Here is a 19,563-nt window from a genome sequence, read left to right on the forward strand (position 1 = left end):
ACTTGGCTGTGTGTGAGTGGGTATTGCTGAAGAAGCCTGTGAGTGATAGTAACCACTGGGAAACCTGCTAAGCAGGGCAGGTTGTGTTTCTAGCTTCAGTAGAGTCTTGGTGCCATAATTTGAATAAGGATTTAGCTGTTTAAATAGAAAAGGTAAAATTAGGGACCCACATGGGTAGTATTTTAATATTAGAAAGCAGTCTTCCCAGCGCCCTGTACTGAGAGTAAAAGGGTGATATGAATAGAGTTTTGAAGGTAGTAAGAAGGTAATTTGAGGGGTTTTTTTTTCTTTCCCAGCCTCAGCTGACATAAAAGTAGTAATTTTAGTCCTGACCCACTGAAGAGGTCATGCAAGAAGGAAAGCAGCTACTTCTCAGAATTGCACTTGACTTGGTATAAATGCAATGCATTGATCATTACTAATGCCTTCCCGGTGAGAATCAGCATTGGATCGAACCATAAAGGCAGCTGATTGATTGTTCATCTCCCTTACAAAAACACTCGGTGTCCTTATCTTGTTTTGAGAGCAGATGAAGGTGTGTATCTGTTCTGTGTCGCAACAGTTACATTTTATACAGTAAATCCATTTTCCAGAAAATAGCTTGTCATCCAACCCACACGAATGAGTCTAATGCTTTTTAAAAAAACAAAAAAAACCCCAATTAATTTCTAGTTTGTATTGTGTCACCTTGACATTTTGTTTGTGAAGCTGAGATTAGGTGAGCTGATAGGTCAGCGTGTGATTATATACCACTACAACCAGAGCAAGTGGGGCCTGACTAGTGAGACACGCAGCAAATTCTGGATACCAGTGCCATGTATTAATCTTATGTTAAAGTTATTGTTTGTAATGTTTTTACACTGGATAGGTTGCTGCTGTCAGTGTAATAGTGTTATTTTGTCAACACCATTCGGCTGTTTAAATATGACACAAGTTTGGATATAGTCCTCCAAAACTTTGAACAGCCTGCTTCAGTTGTCTTTGTGCGTCAAAGTTTGTGTGTCAGAGTCAGATTGTTGCTCATGCTGGAGTCACAGATTGTGGATTTGATATAGTTACCAAGAAGCGTAGTGCACATGTGTCATGCATTTACCCCTGCCCTCTAACTCATTCGCCCGCTTGCTCATTTCACCTACAACAATCCGAGTCTTTATTTCCTGCTGTGACATCATCACTCCATGCTCTCCAACTGCCCTGCCCTTCTTCCCACTTCCTGGCCCAACAGGAAATGAGCCGCCCCAGAGGAGTGCTGCTAATCGGGGAAGTGTGGGTGGACAAGGACACACCTGTGTCCACTACACTGGACTCTGTTTCCCCCCTCAGTCTGTTGTTGAATGGGGCACCAAAGTAAAGCACATAAAAAATAATGAAAGAAAAAAAATCTGCTGATGTTGTTGACAGCGAGACACAGAGCACCTTTTTTGGGGCAGTTGTGTGTTTTTGTAGTGCCTGGTTAACAACTTGAGTTTCCAGTCAAAGGAAGACAGTGTTGCTTGGTAGTTACTAGTATGTTTGTTAGGGGTTTCTTCGTTTGCTTTTTTTAATACACTGGCTCCATAAACGCACACTTAACTGACCATTTTATACCTCTCATAGCAACATCTGTTTAAATGCGTGGTTCAACTCTACTACAACACTGTCTGTTCACATCCAAAAGACCCTCCTCTTCCTCCTCCATACAGTGCCTCTCCATCATAACTCGGTCATGTTTGTCTGTGCATGTGACGCAGGCCTGCCTTTGTTTTCAGCCGTGGAGCAGCTGCCCCACCGGCCGCTGCGCTGTTGTGACTGAAACAACTGTGTGTCCCCCTGCAGCTGCACAGGCCCGTGTGTCACTGCTGCACCTGTTCAACAACAGTTGGTGCGTAGAAAAACGAAGGAACAGCTGAGACCAGCAAGAATAGCCATAACATCAGCTGCCAGCCTCTCTCTCTCTCTCTCTCACACACTCACACACTCTCACACACACACACACACACACACACACACACACACACACACACACACACACACACACACACACACACACACACACACACACACACACACACACACACACACACAGAGTAAATGCACACCAATATATAGCATTTATATTTCCTGTCTTGCTCAGCATGTTCTAACCTGATACTTCCATTATTTTTCATTGTCAGATTATGATTCAACATCTAGATTGATTTTTAGATCTTAAAAAAGCGGAAAAAATGGGCTGGTGTGACTCAGCGGTGTTGCGAATGAAATGGTTAAAGCCTAGTCAGCGTTATCGCCGGTGACTGGTGAGTCACAGTCGGTGCACACCTAAGAGTTTTGACAAGGTTTCTACTCTGACTCATGCTGTGAAATGATTAGCCTGTGGCGGTTAGACATGCTTATTAGGTTTTAGCTGCACGCGTGCGTTCATGCGTGTGCTGGCGGGAAATGCTTTGTAGTAAAATGAAGAAGGCCTCCACAGCTCAAATGTCACATTGTTAATCTCGCTGTAATGATGGAGAGAGTTTATAATGGAGAGCGAACCGGACTTGATTGCTTTCAGAGCTTTATGATAAGTGTCTCTCTGGCCACGCGCGTCGTTTAAGTCTGTGCTTGGTTAAATCGCTCTCTCTCGAGCACCCTCCGTAGTTAATCCCCTGCATTCTTGTGACAGTGAAATCAGCCTGCTCGCCTCCAGCTGCTGGCAGCCTTGCCTCTCGATCCTCCTGCAGCGCAGTGAGAGCAATAGGAGGCGATCCACAATTTGGGGTTTCACTGACTAATAGCTTTCGATGAGGTGACCAAAAGCGGGGATTGTATTTTGCCATCGCAACTTAAAATAGGCACTAAATCATATCTAATGGATTTTCTTCTTCTCTTTGTTTCCACAGCCCCAGAGTGAAGTGGCAGTGTCATCTGACCTTTAACCTCAATAGAAAGAAGGAAAAGCCACTTCAGAGGTAAGACTTCCTGTAAAGCAGAGTGACTACTTTTTGTGGGTTATAAACTCTTGAGTGTAGGAAAAAGGAAAAACTGTTATTGACGCTGCTGCCAGTAAGCTTTGCAAAACCTCTTTGCACACATCACACATGCAGATTGTTGTTTTTTGTGTTGGTGTAGCAGGCTCAAAGAGAAGTTCTATTTAAGGTGGTTTCAAATGCCTGTTTTATTGCAGAGCCCCTGACATGCATGTCTGGTGCACCATGTGCTCAAACCATCATATCGCCTGTCGTGTCACTGGTTTACAGTTTTTTCTAAGTTAACAGTGTGGATCCATGTTTATTTCGCAAAGCTGGAGCAAGTGGGGGTGCCCCTCCTCGAAGCCTTGATTCAGAGGACCTTGAAAATCAAAGCCAAATCAAAGAGAAGTAAAGCCTCGGAGGATCTTGTCAGGGGAGAGTCTTCCTCGCCGAAGGAGATAATTCCCGATTTAAGTGGAACCATGTGAGTCGAGCCGCGGCTGGGGTCTGTAGTAAGAGATGCTCCTCACAGTGAGCCTTTATTTCTCTCACTGTCGCAGAACTGTGTTGAATTTGCAATCTGTGGTCTCAAAAGTTTCCACTTTAATTTACACTGAGGATGTTGACTTTACTCTCCCACCCCCTACCCCCACAGATCAAGTACTGTACTTATTTTCTGAAAAGTTGCACGTATGCAAACTAATCTATTTTTAGCTATTGTGTTAGCCACACAGATGTTAGTAAATGCACAGATGACTACAGACATTCACACCTCTGATTTTTTTTTTCCATAACACACTGGAATAAAACAACAAGATCCAGGAAGTTTAAGAGCAGCTTTGTGAGGGGAAAAAAAAAGCCGCTCTGCAAATATTACGGCTTGCTGGCTGCTATTTTCCAGACTGGTTTTTATTATTTTTGTTTATTGAAGTGATTCACAAAAACAAGCTAATTCAAATCTTCTGGTCCCAGTCTGGTTGGGTTATTGTTGGTTGCGGATGATTTTTGCTAGAGTGGGACGCAGGACAGAAACAATCTCCTCTTTGTTGATGCTGTTATTTGTACAGTAATGCCCTTTATCCACTCATGGCACTGTCTATTACCTGAAGCCCTTCCAAATTTGGTACCTAATGTGTTTTCCATTTGTCCAAACGATTGCATACAGTGTTCCTATTCATGTTTTTTTTTTTAAGTCAGACCTGGCCTTGTAAGTTTGAAAAGAGAGGTCTGGTCAATGTATTTAAAAAATGAAAAAATGTCTAAACAAAAAAAGGGAGGAAAATGTGAAGAGAGAAAGAGCCAGACACACAAATGTATGTGTGTGTGTGAGGGAGCTGGAGCTGGATATTTAAGAGGGGCCCTTGCAGAGATGCAGCCTGGGGCCTAAAGAAGGAAGCGTCCTCGCCCTGGAATTAAACTGTTCCAGGAAGTAGGGATGCTTGTGTGTCTGTCAGGGAGTGGTGACACAGTGTGTGTCACTGTCTTGTGTTTAGAGTGGGGCTGCCTCTAAAGTTGACACTCAACTGTCAGTTTCCTTCCAACATGTCCATCACGCGCTTTGGGGGCACGGTTAACGAGTGATTGTTCTGGGTCACGGTTGTCTTGGCAACGCCTTCATGGAAGCACCGGATGTTCTTAAAAAGAAATGTCCTTGAAACAGTCTCTCCGACTTGTCCCAAAGACATGCAAGCTGCAGCCGCGGAGACCTCTGGGAAATGAAGAAAATACTTAAGCGTGTGCGCGTTAATGACACAGCAGGAATGCTGGAGCTGGCGTGCCAGGAAAAGGGGTCTGTCTCATGAGAGGCAAACGCACACCAGCTGCAGGGGTTATGGACAGAAGCAAAGACCAAGAAGCAAAGACCAAGGGAGACATGGGAAATGTAGTAACGGAGGAAGTCATTCCCAGCTGCCAGTGGAGTGTGGGCATGCATATGTAGTTTTTTCTCAGCCTTCGTGCAGGGTGCATCACACATGGCTGGTTTGTGTGTCTGTGTGTGTTTTAGCATGTGGTGTTCGTGCAATATGTTGCACCCACTGTGGGCTTTTTTTTTAATTTATTTTTTATTCCCTAACAGGTGGCAGATGTAAACATACTGTTCAGCTTGACTGAGTAACCAAATGATAATGAAGAGGGAAAAATGATTGGCACTATAATGATTTCATTTGTCTAAAGTGGATGATTTAATTATGGAAATATACTTAAATGAGGCTTTTGCATATATCCATTTTCATTTTGGAGCCTGGGGTTCTTTGGGGGGCATCTGCATCTATTTTCATCAAAAATGGTCTGTTGTAGACAGCAGGCAATATGTTTGGGTATTTTTTTCCCTTTACTTCACCATAATGCTAATTTCTGGCTTTGTATTTTTGTTTTTTCACTCTACTTGAATAGTAGAAGAGTAGAAGAAGCATCAGAAACCAAGTGTTTAGAGCATTTTGAAAGCTGACATTCTGGCATTGGCGGATAATCGGCCCATAATTAATTACATAAGTAAGAATTATTGATATATTCTGCTGGAAGGGCCTTAAAGAATACCTCTAGGATATAGTGTGGCATTAAAAAGTCCTAAATGTAACTGTGAGGAGCCCTCAGAAAGTTTGAAACGGTGCTACTCTTTATGAGTTCATGATGCAAACACACCCCTTTTTATTGAAATGACTTGCAGTAGGTTCATATTTGTGTCTGAGCACGCACAAAATAAGACTTTGCATGCAATGCCACACAGCAAGCATCAATTCAACCAAAAGAAAACAAGAGAAGGTAATCGGTGGCGTGTTTACGCCATGGCTTTGCTACCAGATCAATGGGTCTCATCTATTTTTTAAGCACTGCCTGTTTGTTTTTTGTTTTTTAATGTCTGGCTTATACTTCTCGACTCGTTGGCCTCTGCTGTCTGCTGCTGCAGTGCTGCATCATGTTTTACAAAGTTTGTGTGGGTGTGTATGAGCCCACTGCAGCAGACCACCTGAGCCCCTTCATCTGTGTGTGTGTGTGTGTGTGTGGTTGGAAGTGTTGGACGTAACCTGATCTCTTGAGGGAATGGACAAGACTATTGATTTCGCATTTGGGCCGATGCCCTGAAGGAAGCAGGGACGCTGACACATCCTTGCTGTGTTTCTGTGTAAGGGAGGGTGACACAGACAAATAAGAAGAGACTTGCCCATGTGCGTGCTCGCTGCTTCAAAGTGACGTCAGATTTTTCACCGAGCGCATAAATGACTATATTATGAAGTGCTGATAGACTGTATGCTTTGTGGTCATGGCTACAAACAGATGTTCAAACACTGTACTAACAATGTAGGTTGTTACAGTGTATGTGATGCCTGTCAGCACAGAGATGTGCGTGTGTGCTTGTGTGTTGCCATGGCAGTTTCTCTTTGAATAGATGCAGGGCAGCTGAAATTTGGCTTGCTCTGATGCTGGTGAGCTGTTGAGTCCTCGCACCTTACCGCCCACCAGTGTGACCGTGCATTTTCACACTCCCTCTCTTTTCTAGTCTCACTTTCTCCTGCTCTTCCTCTCTCCATCTGTCTGCTTCTGACATCCTCCCCATCATTCTCCTCTCTCTGTCCCCCATCTCTTTCTCTGCCCCTCCTTCCTAACTGGCTGCATAAGCCGGAGTGGTTGAGTGATCCTGAATGCACTCAAGTGTGTGTGTGTGTGTGTGTGTGTGTGTGTGTGTGTGTGTGTGTGTGTGTGTGTGTGTGTGTGTGTGTGTGTGTGTGTGTGTGTGTGTGTGTGTGTGTGTGTGTGTGTGTGTGTGTGTGTGTGTGTGTGTGTGTGTGTGTGTGTGTGTGTGTGTTTGTGTTTCTCCCCTGCTTACAAGCTGTTGTTCGTGCTTGACTAATGACATGGGAGCTGTTGTTTCGGCCAGCCCCCCCTCCACAATCTAATAGCTGGCTCCGTTCCTCCATTATTATTGTACCCATCCATCATTCCTTCTCTGCTCTCTCTGTAGCCTGTTAACTATCTCATATCAACCCCCCCGCAACCAAGTAGTCCGTCCTCTTGATGTGCTCGCTTTCATGTGACACATGCCACTTCTTATTCGTGTTCTGTTTTTGACTTATGTTTACAGGACTGTCTCAACATTTGAGACAATCCTGAGATTTCGGTGCACATTTCCATCAACGCTATCTTGTGTTTAGTGCAGCCATAGTCGTGTGTGAAAGAAGGCTGTAGCTACTATGATGCCACACCAGTTTTAAAGCCTAAAATTTACCATTATGTACACAGGCCATAGGTTTAACATACAAGCACAAGTTTCCTTTTTTTTTTTACATTTATTTTAGGAATTTACAGCTTGAATACAGGCGTTAGGATGTAAAATGACTCAGGGCAAACTATGAAAAAAATACTTCATTAAAAACAACAATATAGAACGTAATGATGTGGTAGTCTAACTTTACACATCTGGCAGTGCTGACGAATCAATCGACAGCAGGTGGTGGCAGTGTTAGTTTCATTTTCACGTGTTACTGTTGCTGCTGGTCATGACATCAGTATGTAAACACTCCTTGTGTAGCATAAAACAGAAACTATCACAAGTGAAGCTTATTTCTATTTTGGCATGGCTCTTACTTTAATGTATCTTCCTTGTGTAGTGTACAGCTTTGAGTGTTCCCCATGCCACAAATAAGGAATGAGCTCCACCCATACTGTATGTCCCCCGCCCCCTCTTAAATTAAACCTGTAATCATCTTGTCACAAGCTTTCTTCATTAACCTTTAGGGCTGCAGCCACCCTAAATTTTCCCATTCATCATGGGCAAACAAGCACAGTGTGTTATGTCGTTTTCTGAGTCAGACATCACAGGCTACTACAGGTCAGCCAAGGCTGACAAACCAGCCACACCTAGTTGGACTTTTGGTCCAACCACTCCCTTGTTCAAAGAGTTCTTTTACTGGCACTTAGAAGTTTCCTCTTTTCCTTCTTTTTACTTGCATAATGCCCACATGTTGACGTAGGGATGGCAGCTTCTGGCTTTCATTTCTTGTCTCCTGGTGTGACTTTGTATATAAAGGGAGGGGACCGGGGGGAAAAAAAGGCAAGGCAGGGACAGAAAGCCGGGATGGGAGTGGAAATGAGCAAATAATCACCATCTGCACGGCAAATGCAAGCCTGGAAATGACACGCGGTCGCACATTTACAAAGAGATCGTATCTATTTTTTTATATCTTAAAGGTAGTGAAACCAAGCATTTGTCTGCTCCAGGCTTTGTTCTTTGACAGAAGACCTTATTTTGACTGTCAAGCCACAAACAAGATTACAAGACGCGCTCGAAAGCGCCTATTGCCTTCAAACGGCTACAGGATGTCATTATATTTTGACACTTGGCTTTTCAGTGTGGTGTTTTTACTGTGATGACACAAACACATGCATGTGTGAAAGGTGAATCATAGTCTGACAGGCTAGAAGTGCAGCTTGCACCAGATGATGGTCTGACATGAGAAAAAGAAGAGATGAGGGTGAGAAGATCAGAGATGAATGCATTTGAGGTCACCGACTTTAGTGCATTAAAGCTGTTGTTTATTTTAAAGGAGTGGGTGATGTTCAGAAACATTCACTTAACGTGTAGTTTCCCTTTGTAAGTACCAAGAGTTTTCAAATGAGCTGTATTACACGGAACAGACAGGCCTTACAACTGCTGGGTTTTTAACAAGGAAGGCGATCACCAGAAAACCTGCATGAGGCTGTTTTTGTGTTTATAGATTTGCATGTTTTTATACACTACAGTGCTAGAATATACAGCACTTATTTTATAAATACATTGCTCAAAAAAAGGAACTTTTTTTTTTTTATCAGAGTGCAGCATCAAGTCAAACTTGTGGGACATTGATCTGGTCAGTTAAGTAGCAGAGAGGATTTGCTCCTCCGTTTCAGCTGCTTTGGTGTTAATGAAACTAACAGCAGGTGCACTAAAGGGACAACAATGGCACAACCCCTAAAACAGGAATGGTTTTACAGGTGGAGGTCACTGACATTTTTCCCCCTTCATCTTTTCTGACTGTTTTTTCACTAGCTTTACATTTGGCTACGGTCAGTGCCACTACAGGTAGCATGAGGCGATACCTGGACCCTACAGAGGCTGTACAGGTAGGCCAACTCCTCCAGGATGGTGCATCAATTTGTGCCATTGCCTGAAGGCTTGCAGTCTCTCCCAGCACAGGAGACAGAGATTCCAGGAGACAGGCATTTACTTTAGGAGAGCCTGACAGGGCCGTAGAAGACCCTTAACCGATCATCAGGACCGCTGTCTGCTCCTTAGTGCCAGGGGCGGATCTAGAAGAGTGGAATGGGGTGGCAAGTGCCACCCTAAAATGATCCCTTGCCACCCCAAGTGCCACCCTAGTTTTGCATATGACAGTGTTGTTTATTAAAATAAGATAGCATTAACACTTTGAGGCCAGCTACAGTGAACACTGAATATAAATGCTAAAACTGAATATACTGCATAGTGTTCCCCCCCTCCACCATTAACAAATGGTTCAGCCCATGGCAGGATCGGCTTTTTTCTTGTTTTCAGTAACAAGCAATGCCTATGATTGTGCCAGAGCACATTTTGAACAACACCATGGGAATTTCGGATTTTACACAGGTGGGTGGATGTTACACTCTGGAAATTGAAGGAAGGTGAGTATTATTAACCCTCCGTGGTCCACGGACACGCTGCACCTCCAAATCACATGACTATGTTAAGCTGACATAGCAACAAGCTGCAGCCACACTGAGTTTCTATTTCAGCACACATTGAAAGTTCGGACTTCAAAGTATTTAAATTTTAATTACAGGCCAGTAAATCCAGAGTTATTATAATATATATAAGCCACGCTTTTTTCTAAATACTGTCGTCACGTTTGTGTGTGTGTTTTAAGTGTTTTCTAAGGACAGCGCGAAAACGGTAAAGAAAGAAAAAAAAAAAAAAAAAGCCACCGCTTTCCTATCGGTGGAAAAAATGTACCATGTCGGCCAATTTAAAAAAAAAAAAAAAAAAAAGTCAACACGTGGGATTTGGTTGTTTAGGAAGAGGGGAGAGTTTTGTGAGTGACCAGTAACGAGTGAGAGAGAGTTTTTAGATGTGGGGGATTTGTGACGTTTAGTGTGGAGTGTATACTTAGTGTGTTGTGTTGTCTTGTGTAGTCGTTTTGTTTTGTGTGTCAGTGAGGGCACTAATGAATGTCACAAAAGCACATTTGCAATGTAAACACTGTCACTAAGTAGAAAACCAGCGGAGTGATACACCTGCTGTTGTCAGGCCTGCAGGTTTATCCCTGTGCTGTTCTCCTCTGTCTTTTGGTGGACAAACTTATTTTTTACTGTGACACATAATTTGTGGGGCATCTTATTGCGACACCTGATTGTTCTCTCATTTTAGTTTTAGTAATATTTTTAAATGGTTGTACAAAATGAAAAAAGGTGTATTGGCTGTATTTTTAGATAAATAGTTGTATATATTTACAAAAGTACAATTTATATTTGCATTTCAAGTTATAAAAATTTACTCAACATGTCTGTGGGTTTTTTTACAGTAAAAAAGTACTACTAGGATTTGAAGTTCTTTGTGTGATTTCAGATCAGTAACACTAATGCAGTATGTCAGTGAAAAAAAACCTAAATTCAGTTGAGCTGTAAAGAATGATACCAAACAAGGCAAGGGGGAAAAATAAAATGAAACAATTTGAGGGTGAAATACAAACGTAAACTCAAAAGGAGTCAAAAATTGCCGGTTGTATTTCAGACCTCAGTGGGTTAATCCAACAAATCATGAAAAGTTAGGTTTAAATTTTTGTTCATGACAGTGCAGATTTCTGACATTTCGTGTAATTTAAGCTGTAACAATGTGATTGTTTTCTAACAAAAAACAGTGTGAAACTTAAGTTAGACGTGTGTTTGTAAATGAACCGCCCCATGTTGTGTAGCTTTCTGGATTTTATACTTATTGGGCTCCATATTTATTTATTATACAGGCTATACAGTACATAAAATCAAAACTCACATGCTTTATGTAACTAAAGTATGTAATTATGTGGGCTACAGACAATAATTAAGTTATAGACTATATTCATATGAAAAACGTGTATACTTACGGCATTTGAATTATTTTAACCATATGTAACCACCTGCATATGTGTTTGAAAAAAAAAGGCTTTGATTTTGCCACCCCATTTGATTTCTTTGCCACCCTAAGAAAATTTCTCTAGATCAGCCCCTGCTTAGTGCAAGGAGGAACAGGATGAGCACTGCAAGAGCTACAAAATGACCTCCAGCAGGATGCTGGTGTGAATGTGTCTGACCAAACAATTAGTAGCAGGGCGGTCTGAGGGCCTGACTTTCTCTTATGGGCCCTGTGCTCACTGCCTGGCACCATGGGGCCCAATTGGTATTTGCCATACAATATCAAAATTAGCAGGTCCACATATGGCCTGCTTGGGCCATATTTTTTCAGTTTGATTTTTAGGATGTCTCTGAATTCAGCCCTTTGTAGGTTAATAATTTTAATTTCCATTAACTGATGTGGTATCCTTCCATTTCTAAGACATTACCCAATCCATATCATTGTAAATAAGGTGGATTTAAAAATGGCCTTTCACAGATGCACAATCACATGGTTTTGGGTTTTTTGTTTGTTTGTTTGTTTTTCCCTCTAGATTCCCTCACTTTTTTTCCAAACACTACATTCCCCAGAGGTAATCAGCAGCATTTACAGCACTGGGACATGCATTAATATTCCCAGTCCTGATGACCGACTGTGTTTGGCGCTATTCCTGTCTATGGGTGTTGTAGATGCTTTGCCTGCTTCCTCTGTTTCAGCTTTGTGTGCATCTGCCCTCAGAGACCTTTATCGGCATGAGCATTTTGTGTCCCATTAAACTCTCAAGAATTCCCACTCTCCATTTAGAGCCAAGAACCACAACAGTGTGGGCATCGCAGAAATTCAGAGTTTGGTATTGCCACGCTGTTTCTGGTTTTATTGCCTCATGTTTCTCATTTTAACGTATTTTGAAATGGTGATATAATGTGTTGAGAATATTTTTAGATGAGAGGTGTCAGACACTGACGTTAAGTTATTTTTGCAAAGATCCTTTGAGAGCAGAGAAAAATAGCTGTGAGGAATAGGTGGCTTTGGAAGTTTTCCGAGGTGGAGATGACCCCTACACTCCTCACTGCAACATTTCAGCACACATACAGTTGAGGCTTGGTGGAGTTTTTTGTCCAAAAATAGCATATTTAGAAGTACTTGGGGAAACATGCAGTCAGTGGAGTATCTGGTCACAACAATGTTTACACAGCTCGAGTCATTTTCCACCTCCCAGCCCTCTGACTTCCTGTGCGATGGAAATATGAAAGGATTTATTTGTAACTCAAATATTGAGAGTAGTTGATCATTTGAATGTCGACTGCAGGCAGAACAGGTGCTGCTGAAGCTGTCGGTGCATTACAGTCGGCACTTGTTTTCCCCTTCTCTCGTACTTTGAGATCATATGAATTCATAACTTTCACAAAATAACTCTTGTTCTTTATGTTGTAAATTCTCATCTGAATATTAAGAGAGTAAAGACCCAGGACAGACTGCAGCTATTCCTGCATATTTGTGCTTCCCTACAGGGTTTAATATTGGATCCCTTAACTTTTAGTAACAAAACATGCCTCTGTCACCTAGCCAAAGGCTTGTTTGAAGCCTGACATGTCATATTTGGTGTGAAAACAGGCCTTGGGCAGCATTAGTCACTCCAGTCAACGTGACTTAAAAACAAGAGATCAGCAAGTTCACGTTTTAGCCAGTCCAGCTTTGTTTTCTCACCTTAAGAGAGAGCTACTCTTTCTGAATTGTCACCCTATTTTCTGTATTGCGGTGAGGGTAGACTTGACACATCTGCAGCCAGTTGGATTAATAAAAAGTCCCAGTTAATCAGTTGCATACAAGGATGTTTTATTAAGAGTTGTATGTACGGAAACTTATTCGAGACACAATAATTAAACAACAGTTTAACATCGAGTCTTCATATTGCTCCCTTTCTAATCCTCTCGATACGCTCTGATCTGGATGACTTGGTCTAAAGATAGACACGTCTTTCTCTTCCTCCTCCTCCCACATACGCAACCTCCTCAGCACCGGATGCTTACTGCGCTTTCTTTAACAGTTTGAGATTTTTGTTCTTAGAAAACACCCTGCATAAAGAGATGAGCAGCTACTGCGAGTTTACATGAAAACAAAAAAAACAAAAAAGAGACTCCAGAAGGAGACTCCATGGGAAAAGGCCTTTGACCTTTATTCTTTCACCCCAGACCTCTGAGCTGCCCAGCAGTCACAGGAGACAGATGAATGGCGGTCATGCTCAGACAAAACAGACGGGACCATGCAGCATCAGCAGGGAAAAGGCCACGGCTGGTGTTTAGTTTGCGATGATGCCTGTAGGAGTGCATTTGCAGACTGCATACACACACATATATACACAAACACTACCTCCTATCCCCGTGTCTCTCTCAGGTCATGCTCCATAAGCTTAAAAGCAGGGCCTCAGGTGGTAATTCACTTAAACCTGCAGCAGCATCTGCTGTTAAGGCCGTGATTCCATTAGAATGACAGCAGCTATTTCCAAAGTGCTCTTTGTTTTCGGCTCTGCATCATTTTTGCTCTATTTTTACTCTTTCTGCATCTGGACTGAATACACACCTACAGCATATCTATATATATTTGTACTTGTTTGTAGACCTGACCACAAATCTGTGTGTGTGCGTGTGTGTGGGAGAGACTCTTATAAAGGACTCCAGGCCGTTTACACACAGCTGTTAAGTGTCCTGCAGTGCGACTCATTTCCTGTATGTGTATTTACATATGGAATAATGACAGTGCAGGCTCATTTGATTTTTAGTCATTTCCTCTCGCGCTCGTCTTGATGCCATAGCTTGAGATACTCACCTGATTTTACAAATCATGGCTGTGACCTAAGGGGTCCCATATGGAGCCACATTTCATGGTAGCCAAGGAGACAAACGATTCAAATTGTGTTACCATGTAACATGTGTGGGTATAAGGGTGGTGATGTCTGGATCTCACTTTCAACACCTCAAGTTTCTTCCCCCCCATTCCTACAAGTGCCACCCCCACTACCGCCACTATAAGTGGTATGGATAAGCTGGACGACAGCTGGAGCTTCCTGCCAAGAAACAAGCCATGGGGGAAATTAGGAATTTTGCACATCCTGGCTATTTCCTGTTCTGACTGCCACACACGTTCATGAGTGCATGGATGTAATTTTAAGCGCACACATACACACTGGGTTGTTTTTGTTTACATACTCATAGACTCCATTCTTTCCTCCACAAGATGACAAGTTCATGTTTCTCATGTGTTTTAATGAGTGCCAGAAGAAGGAAGCTATCCATCATCAACAGTATAATAAACACTCTGCAGTGACAGCTTTGGTCTGTAATACAAGCTTGTAGCACCAGCTTTGGGGTACGTTTTCTACATGCACCACATACAGTGATTTCTAGTAGTAAGCATGCTGGAATTTGTCTGAAATAAGCACCCCATAGCTGCTTAGCTTTTCATCTTTTATCTGGTTTGCTACCGACCTTCATCACATTCTCACAACAAAGCATAGCTTTCAGATCATCAGGTGTTCATTTTAGCCATAAAGGCAATGGCACAAAAATACTCACACATACAAGCAGACGTTTTGCTAGATCAAAAGAACAGGGGTCATCAGCGGGGTTAATCCCAGTTTGGTACAGTCCCCTCTAGTGACTGACACCACATAGCTGGGATAACATGGAATGACATCCTCTGAAAACATCAATGGGATTACTCTGGAATATTCCATCTGACTGGCCTGTTTTGGGGGCTCCGGACTATACCAAGACAGGGGTGCACACCAAGGGAAAAACAGGTTGAGCGTTCTGCTTTAGTTTGTTTAATATCCAGTGTTGAATATACAGTGGTGTAATATTTTTCTTTGTGTGTGCCGAGCTGAAAGTGTGCAGTAAGAAAATGTGTTTCTGCACTCGGCACTTCCTCTGGCATCTGACCTGGTATCAGAGCCATGACCCTCCCTGTGCTCAACTGTACTTTGCTTCCACTTTACAGGTCTATCACCAGATTAGTTCTTCCTCGGTGCACATCGGCATTTGGGTGAAGATATTTTTTTCACATGGACCGGAGACCATCGCATTAGAATAAGAAAGAAATGAGGATGAATGTAGGCACACATCAAGGCTGCAGATTGTTTTGCGTTGTCAGTTGGAGCCATTTTCTGTTGTGTTTGCCTCCTTTATATCATTCATTCAGTGTTTTGACTACTGTGGCGTCCTTGTGTGTATGAAAAGGATTGGGTTAGCTGGCTTTTGGAACTTGTATTAAGGACATTTCAGCTTTGACTCTAGAGCTTCAGATTTCCTCCTGATTTTATTCTGATTCTGTTTAATTGTTAGATATATGAGCTGTGAGACTCGAGTCGGCCTGGCAAACAGATGCATGCTGGTGTTGCACCACTTTCCATTTAACCCACTAGAGGGAGCTCTGCCATCACCTTTGACTAAAAACTGCTGGGCATTCTCACCAGCCAGATATGCTTTCCATCCTATTATCCTCCGGCCTTTAATAGCACATGCTATTGCTCCGTGTGGTCTGATTAATATCTTAATTCAACAGTGATCTGTGGGTCTCCAAAGAAAAGAGTTTTTTTTTCCACAGACATGAGGAAGATGCTCTGCTTCTCCCTTTGTGTTGGCTCTTGAACTGGTAGTAGAGGTGCTGGGCGTGTCAGTGATGCACAGCACACAAGACACCACAGGGTGATCGCACAGCACAGGGTGCCCGCTAGGGGTCTGTGAACGGTTGTCATGGTAACAGGCAGTGAGGTTGGCATGAGATTAAGTTGTTTTTGCGTTTTGTTTTTTGTTTTTTCCCTCTTTCCTCATTTAGATCATCCCTGCTATGTGGGTGTGACTTGTAATCATGTGAAATTGTCTATGTCTTATTTTTTTCCTTTCTGTTTCTTTTGCATTTTTGTGTGTGTGTGTGTGTGTGTGTGTGTGTGTAGATGGAGCAGGTATCTGATGATGAGTTGGACCATGGAGCAGAGGAAGACAGTGACAAGGAGGACCAGGACCTGGACAAGATGTTTGGAGCCTGGCTGGGAGAGCTGGACAAGCTCACACAGGTTAAAACACAAATACACTCACACACACTAAGAGGGTGGTTTGTTACACAGACGTAGACAGAGCACCGAGAAAGGATGGGGCTGTATCCATAGCAACCTTAACACTGCTAATCCTGTCTCCCTTTACTGTATCCTAGCAACTCCACTCCCACCACCACCACATTGTATTTGTGCAGGTCTGTGGGTAACTGAAGAGTCTGGCAGGCAGACGTGGTTGTTACGATGCGCTTTGACTGTAGTGTCAGAGTGGGAATGTGTGTTTTGCAAATGTGCATCTTTTTCGTGTGTGTGTGTGCACATTGCAGAGTCTGGATGATGGCAGGCCGCAGAAACCACTGCAGAAACCTCCTCTCAGGCAGGAGACGAACATGGCCAACTTTTCCTACCGCTTCTCAATGTATAACATAAATGGTAAGGCCTCACTTCAGAGTCCCCATCAGTATAACAACAGAACAGAGATGCACTTATTAGTATAACCCTCTCTTTGGCAATAACTCTTGCTTTGCTCCTTGCAGAGGCGTTGAACCAAGGCGACACAGTGGACCTGGATGCCCTGATGGCTGACCTGTGCTCCATCGAGCAGGAGCTGAATACCATTTCCAAACCAAACTCAACTTCTCGCAGCCAGAGCAAAGGCCAGCAGAGGGCAGCTGGAGGGCGCAGTGCTAGCACTAAGCACACAGGCACCAGTGGAGGAGGAAGCAGCGGAGGTAGTCCTGCTGAATTATGGGCTTTCAAAACAAAAAGTGCAGTTCCTAAACAGTTTGATAATCATTGTGAAGAAGTGAGACTGTTATCATTTGGTATCCTTTCAGATAGTAGTCAATTCTAAGGCATGATGTCTGAGTTTGTTGTACAGCAGTGGCTCCCAGCCTACACTCGAGCCATCACTTCCACCTCATCTTCATTTAACCTCATTTTAAACTTGATCGGGAATGTTTTCAGTCTACTTCATCTGTTATTTAACCATCACATTCAGCTTACCTGCTAGCCACATTTTACACAGTGGGTGGGCCATATAGAATATAAGAATAACCCTTCATTGTCATTGTCCATGTACAATCATATTATGGGTTCTCCACACCAACTGTGCAGGAATACAATATAAATAGTAAGACAGCAGGAATAAATAGCAATCAGGAGGAATATATACAATGCAGCCCACTTTGATCTTAGGTGGGCTAGACCTGTGGAACTCCCCTTTCTTTAACTACACATTTAAAATCCCTGAAATATCTTAATGTAAGAAAAAGTAGGCCAGTATAAGCTGTAAAACTAAAGTCTGAAATCTTCAAAAGCCATCGAGCGGGCCAGATTGGAGTCTTTGGGAGGGGAATTCTGTTCCCCTGGCCTTATATTGACACCCCTGCTCTACACTACTGGTTTCCAGCTTTTTATTCATGCTCTTAGCAGCTATATTTGTATTCCATGTACATACTGCATTTAGCAAACAAGTTCAATTACTTATCCACATTTTAGGCTACCTGTATCAACCATTTTTTCACATTTTGATCATGTTTAGGATTTTGAAATTGATACCATAGGTAATCTTTCCATGTCCCCCCTAGCTGCAGCACAAATATACCCCCTGTGGTTGGGAAACACTGCTGTGCATCAAAAAGAAGGAAGTCTTTGTGGGATGAAACAAAAGTGTAAAACGGGTTGAGAGAAACAAACACCTGCAAAGTTATAACAGAGAGAGAAAAGGTGAAGCTTTATAGAAAACAGTCAGTTTTGTTGTGATCTTTATTCTTGTGTCAATATTTAATTCAATCAAATATTAATTTCACTGTCAAATTGAAACCCGCCCCAACAGGAAGTGCGAGCAGCAGTACTCGAGCATCACCGGCCAACACGGTACGAGGTGGCAGCGCCACTGCTCGCCCCGCGGCCTCCAACATCTCCCTCGATGACATCACCTCTCAGCTAGAGAAGGCCTCCCTGAGCATGGATGAAGCAGCACGTCAGACGTCCTCCTCTTCCTCCTCCTCGTCCTCATTTTCCTCCAGCACCATCCGGCGGCCCTCGTCCGGATCGTCCGGCGGCGGAGGGCAGCATCGGAGGACTGGTTCGGTCGGTGCCGTCACCGAGCAGGACGCACCATCTCAGCGGTCAAGTGTGAACTCAGCATGTGCCTCAGCTTCGAGCATGGACTCCCTGGATACGGATAAAGTGACAGGAGGAGAGGTGGAGAGACAGGGCAGCCCAACCTCACAAGGACAAAACCAAACCAATACAGAGGTACGAGCCACACTGAAACACACATAGACGTATCAGATGGATTAAATGAGTCTTTCCAGATGTGACGGTAAGTGTAATGTACACAAGGACTGCGGTCAGTTCAGTTTGTAAGTCAGGAGAAGTGAGAAAGTACTAAGCATAGACCTTAATGAAGCCAAGCATGTTTATACACACGTACTGATTGGAAGGAACTGCATGCCTGAAGTCTATCCAAAGCAAATGCACAATGCAGCCTCTGTGTTGTGCATTTGATGCTGTCGGTGAATGCATTGCAATCTCAAGTGCGACTTGGATTACAATGTCAACACCTACCTATTGTTCACTAACAAAAGCATTGCCGTGGTCGGACGGCCATGACAGTCTCTCGCATGTCCCCCCTGTTTTCGCCTGCATGTGTTTACACTGTCTGTGTTTGCATCCTTTCTTATATCCACGGCCTCTGTCTTCACACACGCACACACCCCACCTGCCTGCACCCACCCGACTTTTCCAGCATGTCACGCTACGACGAGTCAACAGTAAGTCGGCCAGACGGCAGCTTGACTTCACCTCGCGAGAGGGTGAAGTGGATCGGGCCACCGTAAGTGCATGATGTGTGTGTGTGTGTGTGTGTGTGTGGGGGGGGGGGTGAGAATGATTGAGCAATTTCTCCAGTTAGCGTGCACAGTTAATCGTTTCAAGTGTAATGGACGTTAGGTGCAACAGAGTTTTAACAGTTGAGCTGATGTGTGTGTGCTGTGATAGCGTAGCTGTGGAGTCTAGGTTTCAGAGAATATACCATGTATTCACGCTTTTCTCTCTCATAATCATTGCCTCTTTTCCAACAGCTGTATCTAATGACAACCATCGCTGCCATGCGCATTAATGAAACCTTCTCTCGCTTCCACGCTTCTCTGTACAAAAACAGATCAAAACACCTGTGATTAATAAGCCTCACAGAATCACCTGGCACTGACTTCTCTATATTTTGTCTCTTCTTCTGCTCTTATCCTCCCCCCCGTCTTCTCCTCCACCCAAGCACTCCTATCTGGACCAAGAAACCTCGCTCATTCTGAAAAGCATAGCTGGAAAGCCTTCTCACCTCCTGACCAAGGTGACTTCCTCATACACTTTTTGCTTTCATTCCTCTCCTGTGCATTCGTGTTTGTGTCTGTGTGCATTGCTCTTGTCTTCTGCTCTGCTCGTCTTTGTGGAAAAGTCCATGCTGAGAGTGATTATAGAAC

The 19,563-nt window shown here is 43.3% G+C and overlaps 1 protein-coding gene across 4 annotated transcripts in view; it reads left to right on the top strand.

Moving 5' to 3' along the window:
- raph1b (Ras association (RalGDS/AF-6) and pleckstrin homology domains 1b) overlaps window positions 1-19,563 on the top strand; it is a 42,482-nt gene that overhangs the window by 9,351 nt on the left and 13,568 nt on the right. For 2 of the 4 annotated variants that reach the window (XM_039606895.1, XM_039606896.1), the window contains exons 2-8: window positions 2,862-2,930; window positions 15,980-16,099; window positions 16,405-16,510; window positions 16,615-16,809; window positions 17,916-18,340; window positions 18,834-18,920; window positions 19,359-19,433. In XM_039606895.1, coding sequence (XP_039462829.1) covers window positions 15,980-16,099; window positions 16,405-16,510; window positions 16,615-16,809; window positions 17,916-18,340; window positions 18,834-18,920; window positions 19,359-19,433 — 1,008 coding nt within the window. In that variant the 5' untranslated portion in view covers window positions 2,862-2,930. The remainder of the gene's footprint in view (window positions 1-2,861; window positions 2,931-15,979; window positions 16,100-16,404; window positions 16,511-16,614; window positions 16,810-17,915; window positions 18,341-18,833; window positions 18,921-19,358; window positions 19,434-19,563) is intronic. The other 2 variants (XM_039606897.1, XM_039606898.1) reach the window with 2 other exon arrangements.

The sequence above is a fragment of the Oreochromis aureus genome, linkage group 23 (assembly GCF_013358895.1).
Source record: "Oreochromis aureus strain Israel breed Guangdong linkage group 23, ZZ_aureus, whole genome shotgun sequence".
In the NCBI taxonomy this organism is placed as follows: domain Eukaryota; kingdom Metazoa; phylum Chordata; class Actinopteri; order Cichliformes; family Cichlidae; genus Oreochromis; species Oreochromis aureus.